The sequence below is a fragment of the Eublepharis macularius genome, chromosome 15, assembly GCF_028583425.1.
Source record: "Eublepharis macularius isolate TG4126 chromosome 15, MPM_Emac_v1.0, whole genome shotgun sequence".
Classification (NCBI taxonomy): Eukaryota; Metazoa; Chordata; class Lepidosauria; order Squamata; family Eublepharidae; genus Eublepharis; species Eublepharis macularius.
In genome coordinates, this window is record NC_072804.1 from 55092351 (window position 1) to 55108910 (window position 16560).

General features: G+C 46.5%; 1 protein-coding gene across 1 annotated transcript; it reads right to left on the reverse strand.

Moving 5' to 3' along the window:
- Window positions 1–672: 672 nt before the first annotated feature.
- On the reverse strand, window positions 673–15842 carry LGALS4 (galectin 4). The gene is made up of 10 exons (XM_054999954.1): window positions 15759–15842; window positions 11931–12019; window positions 10576–10765; window positions 9230–9364; window positions 7802–7840; window positions 5879–5920; window positions 5155–5184; window positions 3313–3401; window positions 2368–2530; window positions 673–924 (listed from the first exon to the last, which is right to left on the reverse strand). Exons 1-10 carry the CDS (start codon window positions 15801–15803, stop codon window positions 778–780), a joined length of 969 nt encoding a protein of 322 aa, XP_054855929.1. The 5' UTR covers window positions 15804–15842; the 3' UTR covers window positions 673–777.
- Between the last annotated feature and the right edge of the window lie 718 nt (window positions 15843–16560).

Sequence of the window (16560 nt, forward strand, 5' to 3'; positions counted from 1 at the left end):
TTTTGCATGGAGCATTTGGAGATGTAAATCCCTGCATTTGTTGTTGCTCTGATGTCCACGTGTATAAATCTCTACCCATGAACACGCAGTTTGGTGCCTGCCCTTTCCCCATGCCGCAGATCCATTTTAGTCTGAGAGCCAGTTTGGTGTAGTGGTTATGAACGCGGGACTCTAATCTGGAGAGCTGGGTTTGATTCCTCAGTCCTCCGCTTGAAGCCAGCTGGGTGACCTTGGGTCAGCCACAGCTCTCTCAGAGCTCTCTCAGCCCCACCCTCCTCACAGAGTGTTTTGTTGTGGGGATAATGATAACACACTTTGTAAACGGCTTTGAGTGGGCGTTAGGTTGTCCTGAAGGGCGGTATATAAATCAAATGTTATTATAAAAGGAGAATTCTGTTTTAGCTAAAGAACAAATACCCTTGGCAAATACAAATACTAGTACAGTCAGGCAATTTTGGAAGCACTCAACTGGAGTGTGATATTGTGTGGGGACCAATGCAGTAATTTTTGGGGTGAAAATTGGGGTGGGAAAGAAGAGGGAGGGATTTCTTCATGAAGCAATTCAGGGCTGCTGATACTCAGCCACACAACACGCACTTTTTCTGAACCCCAAACCTCTATGAAGCACAGAGACACTTCACGTTTGTGTACAGAAACACGACAGATGCAGTCTTCAAAATAAAATTCTTTACTGATGCTCCCATTTAAAAGTATCATCCTCACATCGAGGTAGGGCCAAGGCCAGAGGTAGTCTCGGCCTCTCACCCTCTTCTCAGCTCAGTACTGGACATAAGACAGGATAACGTCACCATCGATATCCAAGGTGTCGATTTGCTGGAAGTTGCGGAAACGGTGCGAATAGTTGAAGACTGGCTGGCCATTGGCAAAGACCTTGAAGCGCTCGTTCCCACAGCGGATGGAGAGCTGTTCCAGGCAAGAAAAGACCAGGAGAAGGAGGAAGATTAGAAGCAGGAAACTGGCACATGAAACTTGGATCAGTTTTAGCATCACTGTTCCCAGACGGGGGACTGTCAAGTTTGCTAGCAGCAGATAAGAAGGGGGCTTGGGAATACCTGGGGGAACTCCTCAGCCATGCAGAAAGCTGTTCATAAAATGTTTAAAAAGTAAAACAAAAAAGCATCCTACCAAACAGTCAAATTAGGACTGTGTGTGCTTCTTGGATAATAAGGTCAGTGAAACGTCAATTAAAATGTGGCAGGAAGACAAACGGGAAGGGGAGAAATGGCCGGCTCAGGTGATTTGGGTTAGGACAGAAGTTACTTAAGGCGACGAAAATTGTAAGTTGACCACAAAAAGGAACCTGGTGTGGTGTGGCAATTTACAATCCCCTCCTCTTTGCCACAAAGACTGAGGTGTAGGAGCTTAATCAAGGCCGTTTCCGCACATCCTCATAGGAACGGCCCACTCATGGAACGCTGGTGGTTTCCCCCAGGAATCCAGACGTCTCAGTTTGCAAAACGGTTTCAGGTTGCTTTGTTTCCATTTTTGGCGCCTTTTCTGGGACCTCCACGGTCCCAGAAAAGGTGCCAAAAAACGGAAACTAGCCTGCAACGGTTTCACAAACAGAGACGTCTGGATTCCTGGGGGAAAGCGCCAGCATTCCATAAGTGGGCCGTCCCTATAAGGACATGTGGAAACAATCCAAGACTACCTAGGAAACTCCAAGGTGGAGCAAGAAAATGGTGTTTCCCACAACCAAAAATGCAGCATCTCTGCTGCCTTAGTGTCTGTTATTCCCACAGTGAGAACAGGGTGGCTCCCTTTGCCCTTGGGAAAAAGCATGCCCAGGTCATTGTATACACACAGCATGAAAACTTCGGGTCAGGGGAAACCAGATTTTGCAACACGCAGCAGTAAATGAAATTCATATTCCTAGATCGGGCTTCCTCCTACATTTCCACCTTAATTCTGCGAGCATTGAGAAGGACAGGGTGTTGATGAAGCCACGCCTCCACCCCTAAATTCCTACTCTCCTTAAAACTTGCCTACACGCTTTTAAGCCTATCGCCACCGCCATGAAACTTGATTCCATTTAATAATGACAAGTCTGTTCCGTGATTTTAAAACCTCCACATTTACTCAATCAGTTATGAAACATGCACATGAGTAAACATATCCCTGGAAGAAATTGTTATGTAAGTGACACACTTTATTCCAGAGAAAAAATTCCAAAGTGTTGGAATTTTTGTGGCAGGTAGCTCTGAGCCTCTTGCTAAAAAGGAGCCCAGAGAGGCAATTCTGATACTTTCCAGCAGAGGGCAGCAGCAAGCAGCACTTTAGCGCTCCCTCTCCCTCCACTAACAACACTCTCCCACACACACTTTTGCGGTTAGAACCAAAACTCACATCAAAGTACTGTCCAGGCTGAAAGGGGTTGAATGGCAGCTCTCTCTCCTCACGGCCCCAGCCGCCGTTTAGGAAGCTGTTGCGCACAACACAGTTCTCATTCATGCGCGGGTTAATGTGTAGGACTATATCACTGTGGCCAGCTTTAAAGTTGATATGGAAGCTGGGAAAGGAAGAGCATAAAAAGAGATCAGAAGATTCTCCACTGGCTCCAGCCCAAAGCTCTGTCTCATTCAGGAAGGCAAAAACCCTCCCTTTTAGCTCATTCCCAGCGTTTGTCATTCAGAGGCATTCTGCCTCTGAACATGGAGGTTTCATTTAGTTAGCATGGCACGTGGCAGGCTGGAGGCCAATCTCCCACCAACGCTGTTGGATGCATTTTTTTTTTACAAAATTGGCTATAACTTGAACTTGAACAAGAAGCCAGACTTCTTGGCTTTTTTGTTCCTGTTTGGAATGGAAAGGCACATCTAATCTGGTGAACACTGGGTTATTTGTCTACAGGCCACAGAAGGAAGGCAAGTGAATTTGCCAATGGAGTGGCACCTAATGGTTAATTCAAAAGTCATTCCCTGCTTGGCATATGCAAAGACCAGTTATATTGGCAAAATTCTAAACACAACTATTCTTTAAGCCCTCTTTACTAGCATCAACCAAACTATCAAGCAAGCTTTTGAGTTCAATAGAACTCTTCATCAGGCTGAATGTCCAGTATTAAAAAGGAGAAGGAGAGGGGAGGGGGAAAGAGAAAAAAGGATGTTTCAGGGCATGATGAACCTGCAGATTGTAAAGTCATAAAATGAACGTTAAGACATTTGCGGATTTGATTGGGTGATGGGTCTGGATATAAAAGAACTACTGTTCCTTTTAGAATTTTAATATGATTTTTTTGCAGTACTGGTTTGTTTGCAAATGACATTAAGAGAACAGCCGCGCGGCACTTACTTTTTGGCACCTTGCGGGACAAATCCTCTTATCACCACGGTTCTCTTTGAGCCCAGGCCTCCGGGGAAGTTGCCGATATAGGGCACTTGCTGAAACGAAAATTATGCTTAAAAAGCAAACCAGAAAAACGGACCTCCAACACAACCCCCAAGCCAGATTTAAATGGGACACTGGGTGAGGCCAAAGTACTTGCCAGTGGGACTTGGCGCCTGCACAGCACCTCGTTGAACCTGGGCCGCTACCCCGACAAGCAACCTAAGCAGCACACGTAACTACTCTGTCCAAGTGGTGGCACGTTGTTCAAATAAGGTGCTTCGGCCTCAACCAGCACCCTGTCGGCCTTTTCAGACTGCAGGATCACCGAAACCTTTCTTGTGCAAAAGGTTCACACAGACAAGAGACACATAATCCCGACCATTTACAACTTCCTGGCTGCTGGCTGTGTGCTTCTAAGCCCCGCTGCGTGCACAAGGGTGAATAATCTAGCTCATAAAGAACAGCAGGTTGGGCTTAATTGACCTTTTCACAAAAGATGGGAGTATCTCCAGCAATGCCACCCTTATTAGAGACTGATGAGGGACTGGGTGGGGGCAGCCCTTCTTCCCCCTCCAGGACCCAATCTTTATTTCCTAAGAAACTCTGACAAAGCCGTGCCAGTTTGCAGAAATCACTTCCCAATATCACAAAACAGCCAACCTGATTTTTCTATGTGGCCTTAATTCCAAATTAGGATGATACAATGTTAGGATCCATAATGTAATCTGCTGTGGATCTCAGTGAGAAAGCCAGACTATAAATAATAAATAATAAAAAGGGGCCACTCTCTAAACACTTCAGCAGGCCATCTTAAAAGAGGTATTTTTGAGAAGCCACAACTTTTGTAGGGATATCAATGTGCCCAACCCGTCTCCACAAAATAGTAGAGTCCAGTAGCACCTTTAAGACTAACCAACTTTATCGTAGCACAAGCTTTCGAGAACCACAGCTCTCTTCGTCAGATGCAACTTTATTGTAGCATAAGCTTTCGAGAACCACAGCTCTCTTCGTCAGATGCAACTATATTGTAGCATAAGCTTTCGAGAACCACAGCTCTCTTTGTCAGATGCATCATCAGCTTTCGAGAACCACAGCTCTCTTCATCAGATGCAACTTTATCGTAGCATAAGCTTTCGAGAACCACAGCTCTCTTCGTCAGATGCAACTTTATTGTAGCATAAGCTTTCGAGAACCACAGCTCTCTTCGTCAGATGCAACTATATTGTAGCATAAGCTTTCGAGAACCACAGCTCTCTTTGTCAGATGCATCATCAGCTTTCGAGAACCACAGCTCTCTTCATCAGATGCAACTTTATTGTAGCATAAGCTTTCGAGAACCACAGCTCTCTTCGTCAGATGCAACTTTATTGTAGCATAAGCTTTCGAGAACCACAGCTCTCCTCATCAGATGCAACTTTATTGTAGCATAAGCTTTCAAGAACCACAGCTCTCTTTGTCAGATGCAACCTGACGGTTGCATCTGACAAAGAGAGCTGTGGTTCTCAAAAGCTTATGCTACAATAAAGTTGGTTAGTCTTAAAGGTGCTACTGGACTCTACTATTTTGCAGCTACAAACTAACGCGGCTCACTCCTCTGGATCTATGACCTTCTTAGCATTTGACATGTGACCCCTGGTCACATACGAAGTGCTACATGGCCATGAATCTTTCCAAGTGAGCTCTGAGCCTCTCCACATCACTCCATAGCTGAACCCTCCTGGAGAAAGCCTGGGAGAGTTAAGGGAATCACAGATGTGAATGCAAGCAAGGTAATATCCGGGTAACACCCGATCCATCTCCACTCACCGGATTGTAGGAAGTCGGAGCCATCATCATCTGTAAGGAAGGAGAAAAATCCAAATCGAAGGTCAACCAGGGAAACTCATGATGAACCCCCTTTGGAATCCTGACTCCCCCCCTCCCACCCCATAGTTTTGGGGCAGAAAGCTGATCTGGCCAGGTCTGACCGCTTCCAAAATTTCTGCAGGGCTGTGAAGAATCTAAAGCTGGCACTTGAGACCTGCAGGCAGAGCACTTGGGTTCTGAGTCAAGCTAGGAAAAGATTAAACGAGCACTTTTACAAACTAATTTCCAAGGCTGAGTGATTTAATTCAATCCACCTGCTGATCCAAGTTATTACCAACAGCTCTAAGGGGGCAGGATTTGGGTCCAGAAGGACCTTAAACACCAACAAGATTTCCATCCCTAAGAGAATGTCCTTTGCGGCGGTGAACAACTTCTACTCGTAAGAAGCAAGGGATAAAATAAACAGCCACAGTGATGCAGAAACACAAACCACACGCTATGCTTCACCCAGTTTGCACATAAAAGTGTGGGAGGCGTCCACCTTTCAAAAGATATCCCTGAGGTAGTTGTATCTCAGAGTAGGATGTAAGCGGTCTCTTGTGTAAAACTACTGCTGCACCCCAGAAGTGGTTGCGCTTCACCACGGGATGAAGCGCCTCCCCTTATAAAGAGGCTCTAGCAACCTAAAACCACCCCCTGCCCCATCTTTCATGCGAGTACTTACAGGAAGGTTTGGGTTTGGGTAGCCAGCATTTGGCATCATGCCCTAAAAAAGAAAAGTCGTCTTGTGAAACGGGAGGCCAACCGGGTCTCTTTCATGGGACAGATTCAGAAGTTGAACCTAATCACAGGTCTGGATTTGCTATGTAAAAGAGCCGCTGCTCCCCAGAAGTGGCTGCCGTTCACCACCGGATGACGTTCAACCCCACCAAATAAAGGCTGAGCAATTCAGCCTGCGGGAAAAGTTATAGTCTTCTCAGTCCCCGGCCCGCCCCCTTTACTCGGCGTGCTTACAGGATAGTTTCCAGGTATGAATCCGGGATTGGGCATCATGCCCTAAAACAAGGAGTGAGAGCGGAGGCTTGAATAGGCTTGCTCTCTTTCCAGGAGGGTGAAATGATGCTTAGATGAGGCTGTGCACTCCCCTCCCTCAATGATGTAAACACCCACTAAGAAGAGATTTTAAGAAAATCGCCCCCTAAGGGGGTAAAAAGGAGTCAAATGTGTTTATCCAAAGGGATACAGCTTCCCTGTGTGGCTGGCAGGCTTTTGCCTGCTTGCGCCCCTGTCCACTGCCAGCTCAGCCACTCTTCCCTGATTGGGCTAGCCTTTCAAAGTCATTTGCATATGTGGGCTGATTGGGGCTCACAACATTCCACACCTCATCCCCCTCTGAGACAGTAGGAACACAGAGGTCATTTGCATATGTGGCCTGATTGGTCTTAGGCTTGCCATTCCCCCACTAGGGGCAGGGTTCCCCTGGTCCTACCTCCCCTCCCCCTGCACCTACTTACCTTGCCAGCGGGGTGGGAGCACCCCGACCAGCGGCACCCCCCCCCCCGTGGTGCAGTACACCCCTGGGAGCACAGTGTGCTCCCACACCCCGTAGCGGGCCCATTTCAGCCAAATTGGGCCCCATGGGAGGGGTAATTCAGCCCTTGGGCAAGCACAGAATCGCTCCTGGGCTGCCCTTTGACCCAGGTGATGACATCACTCCCCGGAAGTGACATCATCACACCAACCAGGAGTGTGCACGCAATGCACCCACGTGCAAGGAGAAGACTTGGAGTTGGGAGCCAGCGTCCCAATCTCCCACTGGGAGAGTGAAGGGACCTGGCAACCCTAATTGGTCCTCACCCCCCACATTCTAAACAGTTACTGGGAGTCATTGAATGTGTCCTGAGGTAAAATGCACTTCCCAGTCTTCCCCTAAAAGTTCACCAGGGTTGCCAACTCAAAAAAAAAAATCCAAACCCAAAAATGTTACATACTCATAAGTATTATAACTGGATTTAAAGTAGTTAAATAACGTAGCGAAGCAGGGGTATCTAGCTAGTCTTAAATAAACCTGTATTAATAAAGGGGTCTTCTACATTTTACTGGCTTACATGGCTGTTTGCTATTGAGCTGTTGTTTAGGCCACAGCACAGTTCCAGTTTTATGGAACTCGCTCCCGAGGAGTGGCAGAAGGCCACTATGCTGTCCGCCTTCTGTACATTTTTAAGTGGGCATTTTGCAGTTCATTTCGTATGGAAGGTATTATTTCATGAGAAAGTGATACAACTTTGCAGTCGAGCATTTCTTGTATTTTCATATTTAATCGTCAGCTGCAAGTCAGTTTATTTTTTAAATAAACCATTGTGGTCAATGGGAAAGGCAGCATTTTAAGATTTTAAGTAATAAATAAATAGGGTCTTTGATGATGGTAGCACTCACATGCCCCTGGCGTAGAGAAGGGAGCCTGCTTTGAGTCTTCAAACACACGGAAGAACTGAAACGAAGCACCGGTGCAGAGGTTCACAGGCAGAGTGCTGGCTTTAAAGCCAGAAGTTCTCAGATTCAGATCCCACTATCTCCAGATAAGCTGTGGGGCTAAATCCTCATAATTAATCCCCAGCCCATAAGGACCCCTAGTTGTGGCACTCACCGGCATTCCCATCGGAGGATAAGGCTGTGCTGGCATTCCCTGTACAAAGATAAACAGGGTTAGATCTACCCGGAAGGCTCAGTCTAGTTTCAACCTGGTTTGTATCTGAAGAAGTGAGCTGTGGCTCACGAAAGCTTATATCCTACCACTAATTTTGTTAGTCTTAGAGGTGCTACTGGACTCTTGCTCTTTTCCACTGCTACAGACAGACTAACACGGCTACCCATCTTAACTCGGTTTGGGTTTACGAGGGGTCCCCAACATGCTGCCTCTGGGTGTCATGGCACCCACCAATACTTTCATTGGTGCCCAACAAGTGTTTTTAGAAATTGGGTGGCGCTGGGGCTGCCACCCATGGGGTAGGAGATCCCCTGCTTCTACCTTCCGCCACCACTCACCTGGTTGGTGGTGAGGGGGGAAGACAGGGGAACAGGCCTCCCGGGCTCACTCCAGGCATGGCGCACATTACTCCCAGGAGTAACGTCATTGCGCAGGTCCTGCAAGCATTCCTGTGCTGTGCGCATGAGGGGATCAATAAGGTAAGTGCCAAGTACCCCCACAATGAGAGGGTAAGGGGATCTGCCGACTCTAGGTGGCGCTGTTGCCCAGCAGGTTTTGCCCTCTGAAGACCTGATTGGCTATGCAGATTAAAATAATGATAAAGAGTCCAGTAGCACCTTTAAGACTAACCAACTTTATTGCAGCCTAAGCTTTTGAGAACCACAGCTTTCTTCGTCAGATGCATCGACAGCTTTTGAGAACCACAGCTCTCTTCGTCAGATGCATCTGACGATACGTCTGATGAAGAGAGCTGTGGTTCTCAAAAGCTTATGCTGCAATAAAGTTGGTTAATCTTAAAGGTGCTACTGGACTCTTTACTATTTTGCAACTACAGACTAACCCGGCTAAACTCCTCTGGATAAAATAATGGTGTTTCAGTGGCGACTGCCACCACCATGTTCGTTTTACCCTCTCTTATCCTTCTTTCCCAGTGAATTTTTTAATTACCCATTTGCACTTGGGTTTCTGGTGTGTGGCTCTGCCTCTGGCTGCAGCCATTTTGTGGTTGTGCCCCCCACCCTGTGTGAAAACTCCAAAGGTGCCCGCAAATCTGAAAAGGGCTGGAGACCCCTGGGGTAGGCAGAAACCATCCAGAACTGGAATGTGATAAACTCATTTCCTGTATGCTCCCACAGAAAGACCTGAGTTCCTTTAGGAAACCCAGATTGGGGAAATACAAACTGGGCATTCATAAAAAGCTTCTGCTACCCCAGTTCCACCCTCCGTGTGTCTTCAGCATGGAGAGTCATGAGCAAACACAACTGCCAGACCCGAGGTGAGCTGGCAGCCGCCGGCAGCGGCATAGATGGGGGCTGGGGGCTCCAGCCACGGGAGGAAAAAACCTGGTTTCCCAGGTGAGATACTTACCATGCCTCCCATCATGGCCCCGCCAAGGACGGTCAGAGATTGCAGCTCCATGTCTCCATCCACGTTCACTTCCTGCACCTGCTCCACGGGCATCCTGTGCCTGTACTCGCAGAATGGATCCCTGTTCACCGAGATCTGGGAGAATTCAAAACAAGGCAATCTCGACTGCCAAGCCCCCTTTATCCATAAGGCTCAGGATGGGCAACAGCGACTTCCATCGCGGCCCTGTGCAACAGTCGCCCTGAAGCAAGCCAAATCCTTCCCGTACCCATTTTACAGATCAGGAACACTGAGGACTCTGCTCCACTCCCTATCTATCTGGCGCCTATGATTATCTCTTTTCTCGTAAGGAGCTCAGGGTGGCATATACAATTCCCCATTTTACCCTCCCCACAAACCTGTCAGGCTGAGCGGTTGTAATAAGAACTAAGATCACCCACTGAGTTTTCCAGCAGAGGAAGAATTCAAACCCATGTGTCCCAAACTCCTAGTCTGGACCGTCTCTAGCCACTGCACCATGTTGGTTCTCCTATGAGGTCTAGAACTCAAATCACGCACAGCCTTGTAATTAATTATTGATTATTTAGAATGTATGCTTATCCCTTGCTAATCACAGTAGAATGTACATATATGCTGTTGTTGCAACCAACACGGAAATCCTAGCAAGGGGCTTTCGAGGCAAGTGAGAAACAGAAGTGGTTTTCCATTGCCTTCCTCTCCAGAGTCTTCCTCGGTGGTCTCCCATCCGAGTACCGACCCAGTTTAGCTTGCGAGATCTGACCAGTTCAGGATGTACCATGCTAGCTTTCCTCCCCATCACAGTAGCACAGACACTAATAAATAGTAAATGGTTTTGCCTGAATTTGAATTAAACCACTCTTATGGGCTATTAGGATTTTTATTAGGTTGTCTTAACAGCAACGTTGTTTGGGGATTGCTTAAAGGGTACATTTCAACCTAACTATCCAATAGCCTTCCTACAAGAAGTTCCCCCTATACTTCCCACTTCCACACAAATACATGTCCAACTCTCTGAGGGGTTTCTCGAACAGCCCTCTATATTCCAAGAATCCTGTCACTCCAGCTGCACTACAGTCATCTCATGTTCCTACACTATGTACGAGGTCCATTCCTGGCCAAATTCAACTGCGCCGACTCTTCCCACTTCTCAGCACAGAAAATGTTTGAGAACATTCCGCACCAGCACACCAGGATTCTGCAGGGAGCTTTTGACTGACTACATGGAGATATTAACATCCCTCAAGTTCAGGCAGAAGAACAAGCTAATTCTGGGACACTCAGGCAAGAGGCGGGCCCGCCCTGCAGACTCAGAAGTCCACACAAACCTGGTAATGTTCATTGGTGACGATGAACATGATCTCAAAGTGCTGGCCCAGTTGGAAGGGCATGTGGTGGTGCTCTTCTTTCCCCCAATTGCCCCCGTGGAAGGTGTTTAAGACGACCTTGTCATGGCCTTGGAAGCGGGGATTGAAGTGCAGCGCGATATCATTCCCGCAGGAAAAGTTCACTCGGAAACTGGAAGTTGTGAATCAAAAAGAAATCAGAGAACATCGAAGCAGCCACCGTGTACCTAACCACTGGCCAGATAGTTCAGCAACCTGTTTTATACAGTGGCCCACCCAATGCCCCAGAAAACCCCAAAGCAAGGACACTAAGGCCCTCGTGTTCAGAGGTACACTCCCTCTAAACATGGAGGTTCCATTGAGTCACCGCTAATAGCCATCAATGGACAATTTCTCCTTCATTAATATTCCCTTTAAAGCCAACTTTACTAGTGGCCGTCACAACATCTTGTGGCAGTGAATTCCATGAGTTAAATACTCATTAAATAATGGAGGACTTCCTCTTACCCACCCTCAATCCATTGCTCATCAATTTCACTGGGCGTCCCTGAGCTCTTGTATCAGGGAGCAGTAAAAAAATTCATCTTCTCCACCACGGGCCTAATTTGACAAAGCTCATCTTGTCTCTAAACTAAAAAAAAGCTCCCAAAGCCTTAATCTTTCCTTGGAGGAAAATAAAATAAAAAGAGACAGGAAGCATTTTGCTTCGTGCCAAAATGCGGGATGACATTTCCCTGTCTGCCTTTAAAGTGTAATAACATTTATTATAATAATCATCCAGCCTCCTTAGAACCAGAGGGTTTGTCCCCCCCACAATTAATTGGAAAAGGCGTGTGCCAGCTCTCCAGAGCCCAGAAACATTCCCAGTCCTCGTGGCTTTGGAGAAAAGACTGAAAATATGGAGGCAGGGGCTGCTTAAAACAAAAGTTGCCCCAGAGTAAGATGAGACTAAGAAAGCCTTTTAGCAAATTATGGCTCTTTTCACACTGCCTACAGGGACTTGCAACGATGCACAACATGGCGCTACAAACGCGGAACATCGTGTTTTTTTGCATGAGATTTGTGCGACATCGCGCAAATCTCGCGCGATGTCGCGCAAATCTCGCGCGAGAAAAAGCGATGTTCCACATCACTGCGAGTCCCTGTAGGCAGTGTGAAAAGGGCCCATGTCAGCTAGAAGGTCTACAAACCTTGGCTGCATTTGCATGGACAGACAGGATTCCTGTCAAATGCTCTGGATATTGTGTGACTGATTCAGACTTCGTAGAGCGCAGGGCTCAGCCAGAGTGTATTTGCTGCACTGCCCACCCTTTTGTGTACCTAAAAGGCGGGTTTACCTGTTAGTAGAGTGATGTATCACCCCTTGAATGTAGACGGACATCCCAGCACGAAGTCCATAAGGCACGGGCTTGCTGCAAGGGAGGGGCTGCAAGAAGGGGAAAGGACCCGTTGAGCCATTCATTCATTCATTCATTCATTCATTCATTCATTCATTCATTCATTCATTCATTCATTCATTCATTCATTCATTCATTCATTCACCAGCGAGATTCTATGACAGAAATTACTTAGCTGACCTGCAGGCTTTGACCACAGAAAGTTGGTCAAAACAGCAAAATGAAAAACAACAGATGCAGCATTAGCTAAATGAAAACTTTTTTCTAAAAGACAAAATTCTGCATCAGCAAAGGTCAAGTGCGGCCTCTCAAGAGGGAAGGTCCCTCACAGGGAGCTCCCCTACTGTGCAAACTCTGAAGGCGAGTTTGCAGAAGGAAGGGTCACTGGAGAGCGTGTCCGTGCTTGCTTGTGAAGTTGCCGTCATCCAAATCAGGCCATTAGTTTAGTTCCTCCCCAACTTAGAGCCAAACTACAAGTGACGCCTTACACAGGTTGGACACTTGTCAGCTTCCCTCAAGTTTTGATGGGAAATGTAGGCGCCCTGGTTTTACAGCTTGGCTCTCCATTACAGCTGCAAGACCAGGCTGTGGGCAGGGTGCGGCCAAGGGAGCCCTGTTTACCCCTCCCCCACCCCGAGATTTTTAACATTTTAATGTTGTGATGGGACCATTCCCACTTCAAGGCTGGAACGCTGTTTGCGGGTGAATCTCTGGTTTTAAAGAAATCCCTCCTTAGCTCCCATGATAAATGAAGGGAGGCGGGAGGGCTAAGACAGATGCAATTCTGGGAACTGTTTGGGATGGGACCTCCCCGTCAGACCGAGCGCTCTTCACCACGCACAGCGCATACTGTCCATGTCTAGCAGCAGGAGATGCAATTTCCTAGGTGTTGTTGACCCCTCCTAGTTAACTGACAAAGAAATTGGGGGGACCACTTTATTTACTCTTTATGGCTTTCCTAGCTGCAATTCAAGGTGAATTCCACCCCCACCCCGGCACACACACACCTGAAGAGCCTTCCTATTCATAGCTGAACTTTCTAGGTCAAATGTGAATCTCTAGGGGAAATAAACTTCTGGTTAATTATTGATATAATTCCGCCTAGAAACTGAGTGCAAGGTGGGGCAGGGTTCACTTGCCAGCGTCCCTCCAAGTTCTCCTTTTACCCGGCCTGTCGAATAGGGCCTTGCACAGTTTGGAAGCGTTGGGTTGGTCTCCCTTTATCTGATTTCTTCATGCATAGGAATTTTTTTTTAATTCGGTGAAGGGGAAGTCAGACCTCCGGCCAACATCCACTGGCCGTGGCTGGCAGGATTCGGATCCGGTTCCGTTCCCTGCCAAGCATTCATCGGAACTGTTGAGATTCAGAAGGGCAGCTGCATGACTCTTTTTTAAAAATAGCTTTCATTCAAAATTTCAGCATACAGTTAAGAAAGGAAAAGGACTAGGGAGAAATACACGAGACTGAAAAAGAAAAGAAGAAAAACAAAAAATAAAAGAAAGAGGAAAAAGAGAGAGAGAGAGAAATACAAAGTAAAAACCACAAAGAGATTGGGGGAAAACAGAAAATCTGATACAAAATAATTAAAAAATAATAAAATAAAAAGAGAAGGAAAATCTAAATAATAGGAATATATACCAATTTTCCATTTGAAGCAATCAAAAGCTGATACTTATTCTACACTACATTTAACTTTAACAGTTAACTATCTCTCCTTTCTTCCTAGTCTTCAAAAGCACATTGCAGCTCTACTCTTGAGTAGACCAGCCTGTGCCGACATGAACTGCACATGTATTGCTATGCAGTGCGGCGAACCCACTCCACTAGGAAACCGGCATCACGCACATCAACTTAAACTCTATTCACCAGTGTGATTTGTCAAGAAGAAAGGTATTCTCCTTGCTTGGGGAGGCAGCAATTCAACAGGTGCACAGCCCCTTGTTGCAAAGGCATGGAGTCCTACTTCCCCTCCAGAGTAAGAGGAGATCCCGCTGCCATTACAACGCGCTCCGAAAGTTCCTGCTTTGGGCAAGTCAGAGGCTTTCAGATTTCCTATCTGACCACGTCATCGACATGTCTGCCAACGACCCTCCTACAAATACTCCTGGAGCACATTCGGTGCATACGGAAGACAAGCAAGCGCAGGGCCATATTAACCCATGGCCGGGGCCCCGAGGCTTTCAGGTATTTTGGGCCCCCTCTGGCACTTCAATCTTTTGCCCCACTACAGCTGACAGCCTGACCCTGATACGGGAGGTGCTAAACTGCAGTACATAGCCCCATATTCTCCTGAAGAATTCTATTCATGATTTTAAAAATATTTTTATTGCACAAGTAGAACTCTTCAGGAAAGCACATTTTGGAGGTATGATTGTTCAACGCTGTCATATTTTGAAGTGAATAACATTTTTATTATTTATGAAAAATATATATAATATATGGATAATTGTTTTAATATAAGAGACAATTTGTTTCACTTCAATAAGGAAGCAGTTAATTATCTTATTAATAGAGGTTATATAATAATATCTTATGAATAGAGGTTATATAGCCGCCCTGAGCCCATCTGTGGGGAGGGCGGGGTATAAATCAAATAAAATAAATATATAATAAATAAATACACGAGAATCAGTTAATTGTAATTAATTGTAATTATTAATTAATCAGTTAATTGTAATGTATTGTAATCAGTTAATTGTAATTTAATTGTGCCTCAGCAAAAAAAAAAAAATTGATGGGCCCCTAGTCTCTGCGGGACCCCTAAACTTCATCCCGGTTAGCCTTATGAATAATACGGCCCTGAGCAAGAGCCAACCCAATGCTATGCCGGCCCTGTGTGTCTTCTAACGGCTGGGCCAGCCAGAACCAAAACCGTATTGCAAGACACCTTGATGTGGGTCACCTAAGGAATATATCTCCCCTCATTCTCATTGCTTATGAATTTTTAAAAACAGAAGAGGCAGAGGGACAGCCATGGAATGAACACGGAGGGTGGTGGGAAGAGAGAGAGAGAGAGAGAGGACCAAAAAGATGGAGGATACTGAAAGAAGAGAGGCAGTCCCAACTTGTAGCAGGCAGTACCTAAAGAGGTTTTCTGCAGCGAAGGATGAATATCTATTGGCACTGCCACAGGGAACTAAGAAGCGCACACTGCAGAGAAGCTCAGAAGGGGCCTGCAGGCCGCCTAAAGGTCTCCAGCATTTGTGAGGAGGAACCTCTAGTTGGGAAGCAGCCCGTGTAAAGCTTAAAGGGACTACCTTGTGACGTGTCAAAATGAGAGGAGAAAGAGAAACAAAAAAGAATTATAGCAGGACAATCAAGACGGGCATCTCATCTTTTGGATTTGATTTATGGCAAAGACTGGCCACAACCAGCATGAAAATCAATGTCCCAATTAATTGGCTGGATAGTTAATTGACTTTTAAATGCCAACACCAGCCTCTTGGCTCTTGGATCAATGCAGAACTCTTGATCCGGTGAAATAACAAGTTATTTGCTAAAGACTGCAAAGGCCACTTCTTTGCACAAGCAACGTAAATGTTTTGGGGCTTGGGCAGGGGAAGCGCACAGCTGCTTTAAGGATTCCAGATGTTTTCCTCCCAACCTGTTTGCTGAATTAATTAATACTTTTCATCATCCCAAGGTAGGGAAGAGGGACTGAGGGTTCCAACAAGCATTTGACTGATGCATTTAAATCTTTCCCTGAGAGTAACCCCAGTCCAAGCGCCCAGGGAGAAATGGGGCAGGGGAGAAAAAGGAATACTTACGGGGTTGTAGGTTGGCATGTACCCAGGTGCCGGGACGTAAGTCATGATGCCGCAGTGTCACCTCCACAACAAAAAGGGCCAAGGCTGGATGGAGAAAAAGAGAAACCGGCCAGCAGGTGGCTTTTATAGCTGCTTTTCAGGGGGTGGGGCAGCTGGCACCATCTCACCCCCCCCAGCAGGTAGAAAGTTCACCCAGCCCTCACCTGCTCACATCCCCACCTCAGCCGCTCCCTGAGGGTGCTTCGGGAAAGTTCCTATTTCTTTTTCCCCACTGGAAAGTTTGGGGATATCAACACCAATCCCGTTTTATATGACCTAGTGGTTAGAGAAAGGGGGATGGGGAAGATGGCAACAGCCTTTACGTTTTCATTTGCTCCAACCTGTGCTCTTACCAGCAGCTGGACAGGCCAAAATGTCACAGGTGAAGCTTTCTCCCCTCTCTTCACTTTGCACTTTGCACGCCAAGCCTCCCTTCAGGCCGGCTTCTCCTATTTCCATCCTGTTTGAAAAAGCCCAGAAAGGCTCTTCTTGCTTCCACTTTACCCACACAACAGTCCTGTGAGGTAGGTTACGTTGAGAGAGTGAATGGCTGTCCTAAGGTCACTGAGCTGTCAAGTCTCAGCCCTCAATTTTCTTTTAAAAGATCCTTGCACTTTATTTAAAGGGTCATAGATCCAGAGGAGTTAGCTGTGTTAGCCTGTAGGTGCAAAATAGTAAAGAGTCCAGTAGCACCTTTAAGACTAACCAACTTTATTGTAGCATAAACTTTCAAGAACCACAGCTCTCTTCGTCATGCACCCTC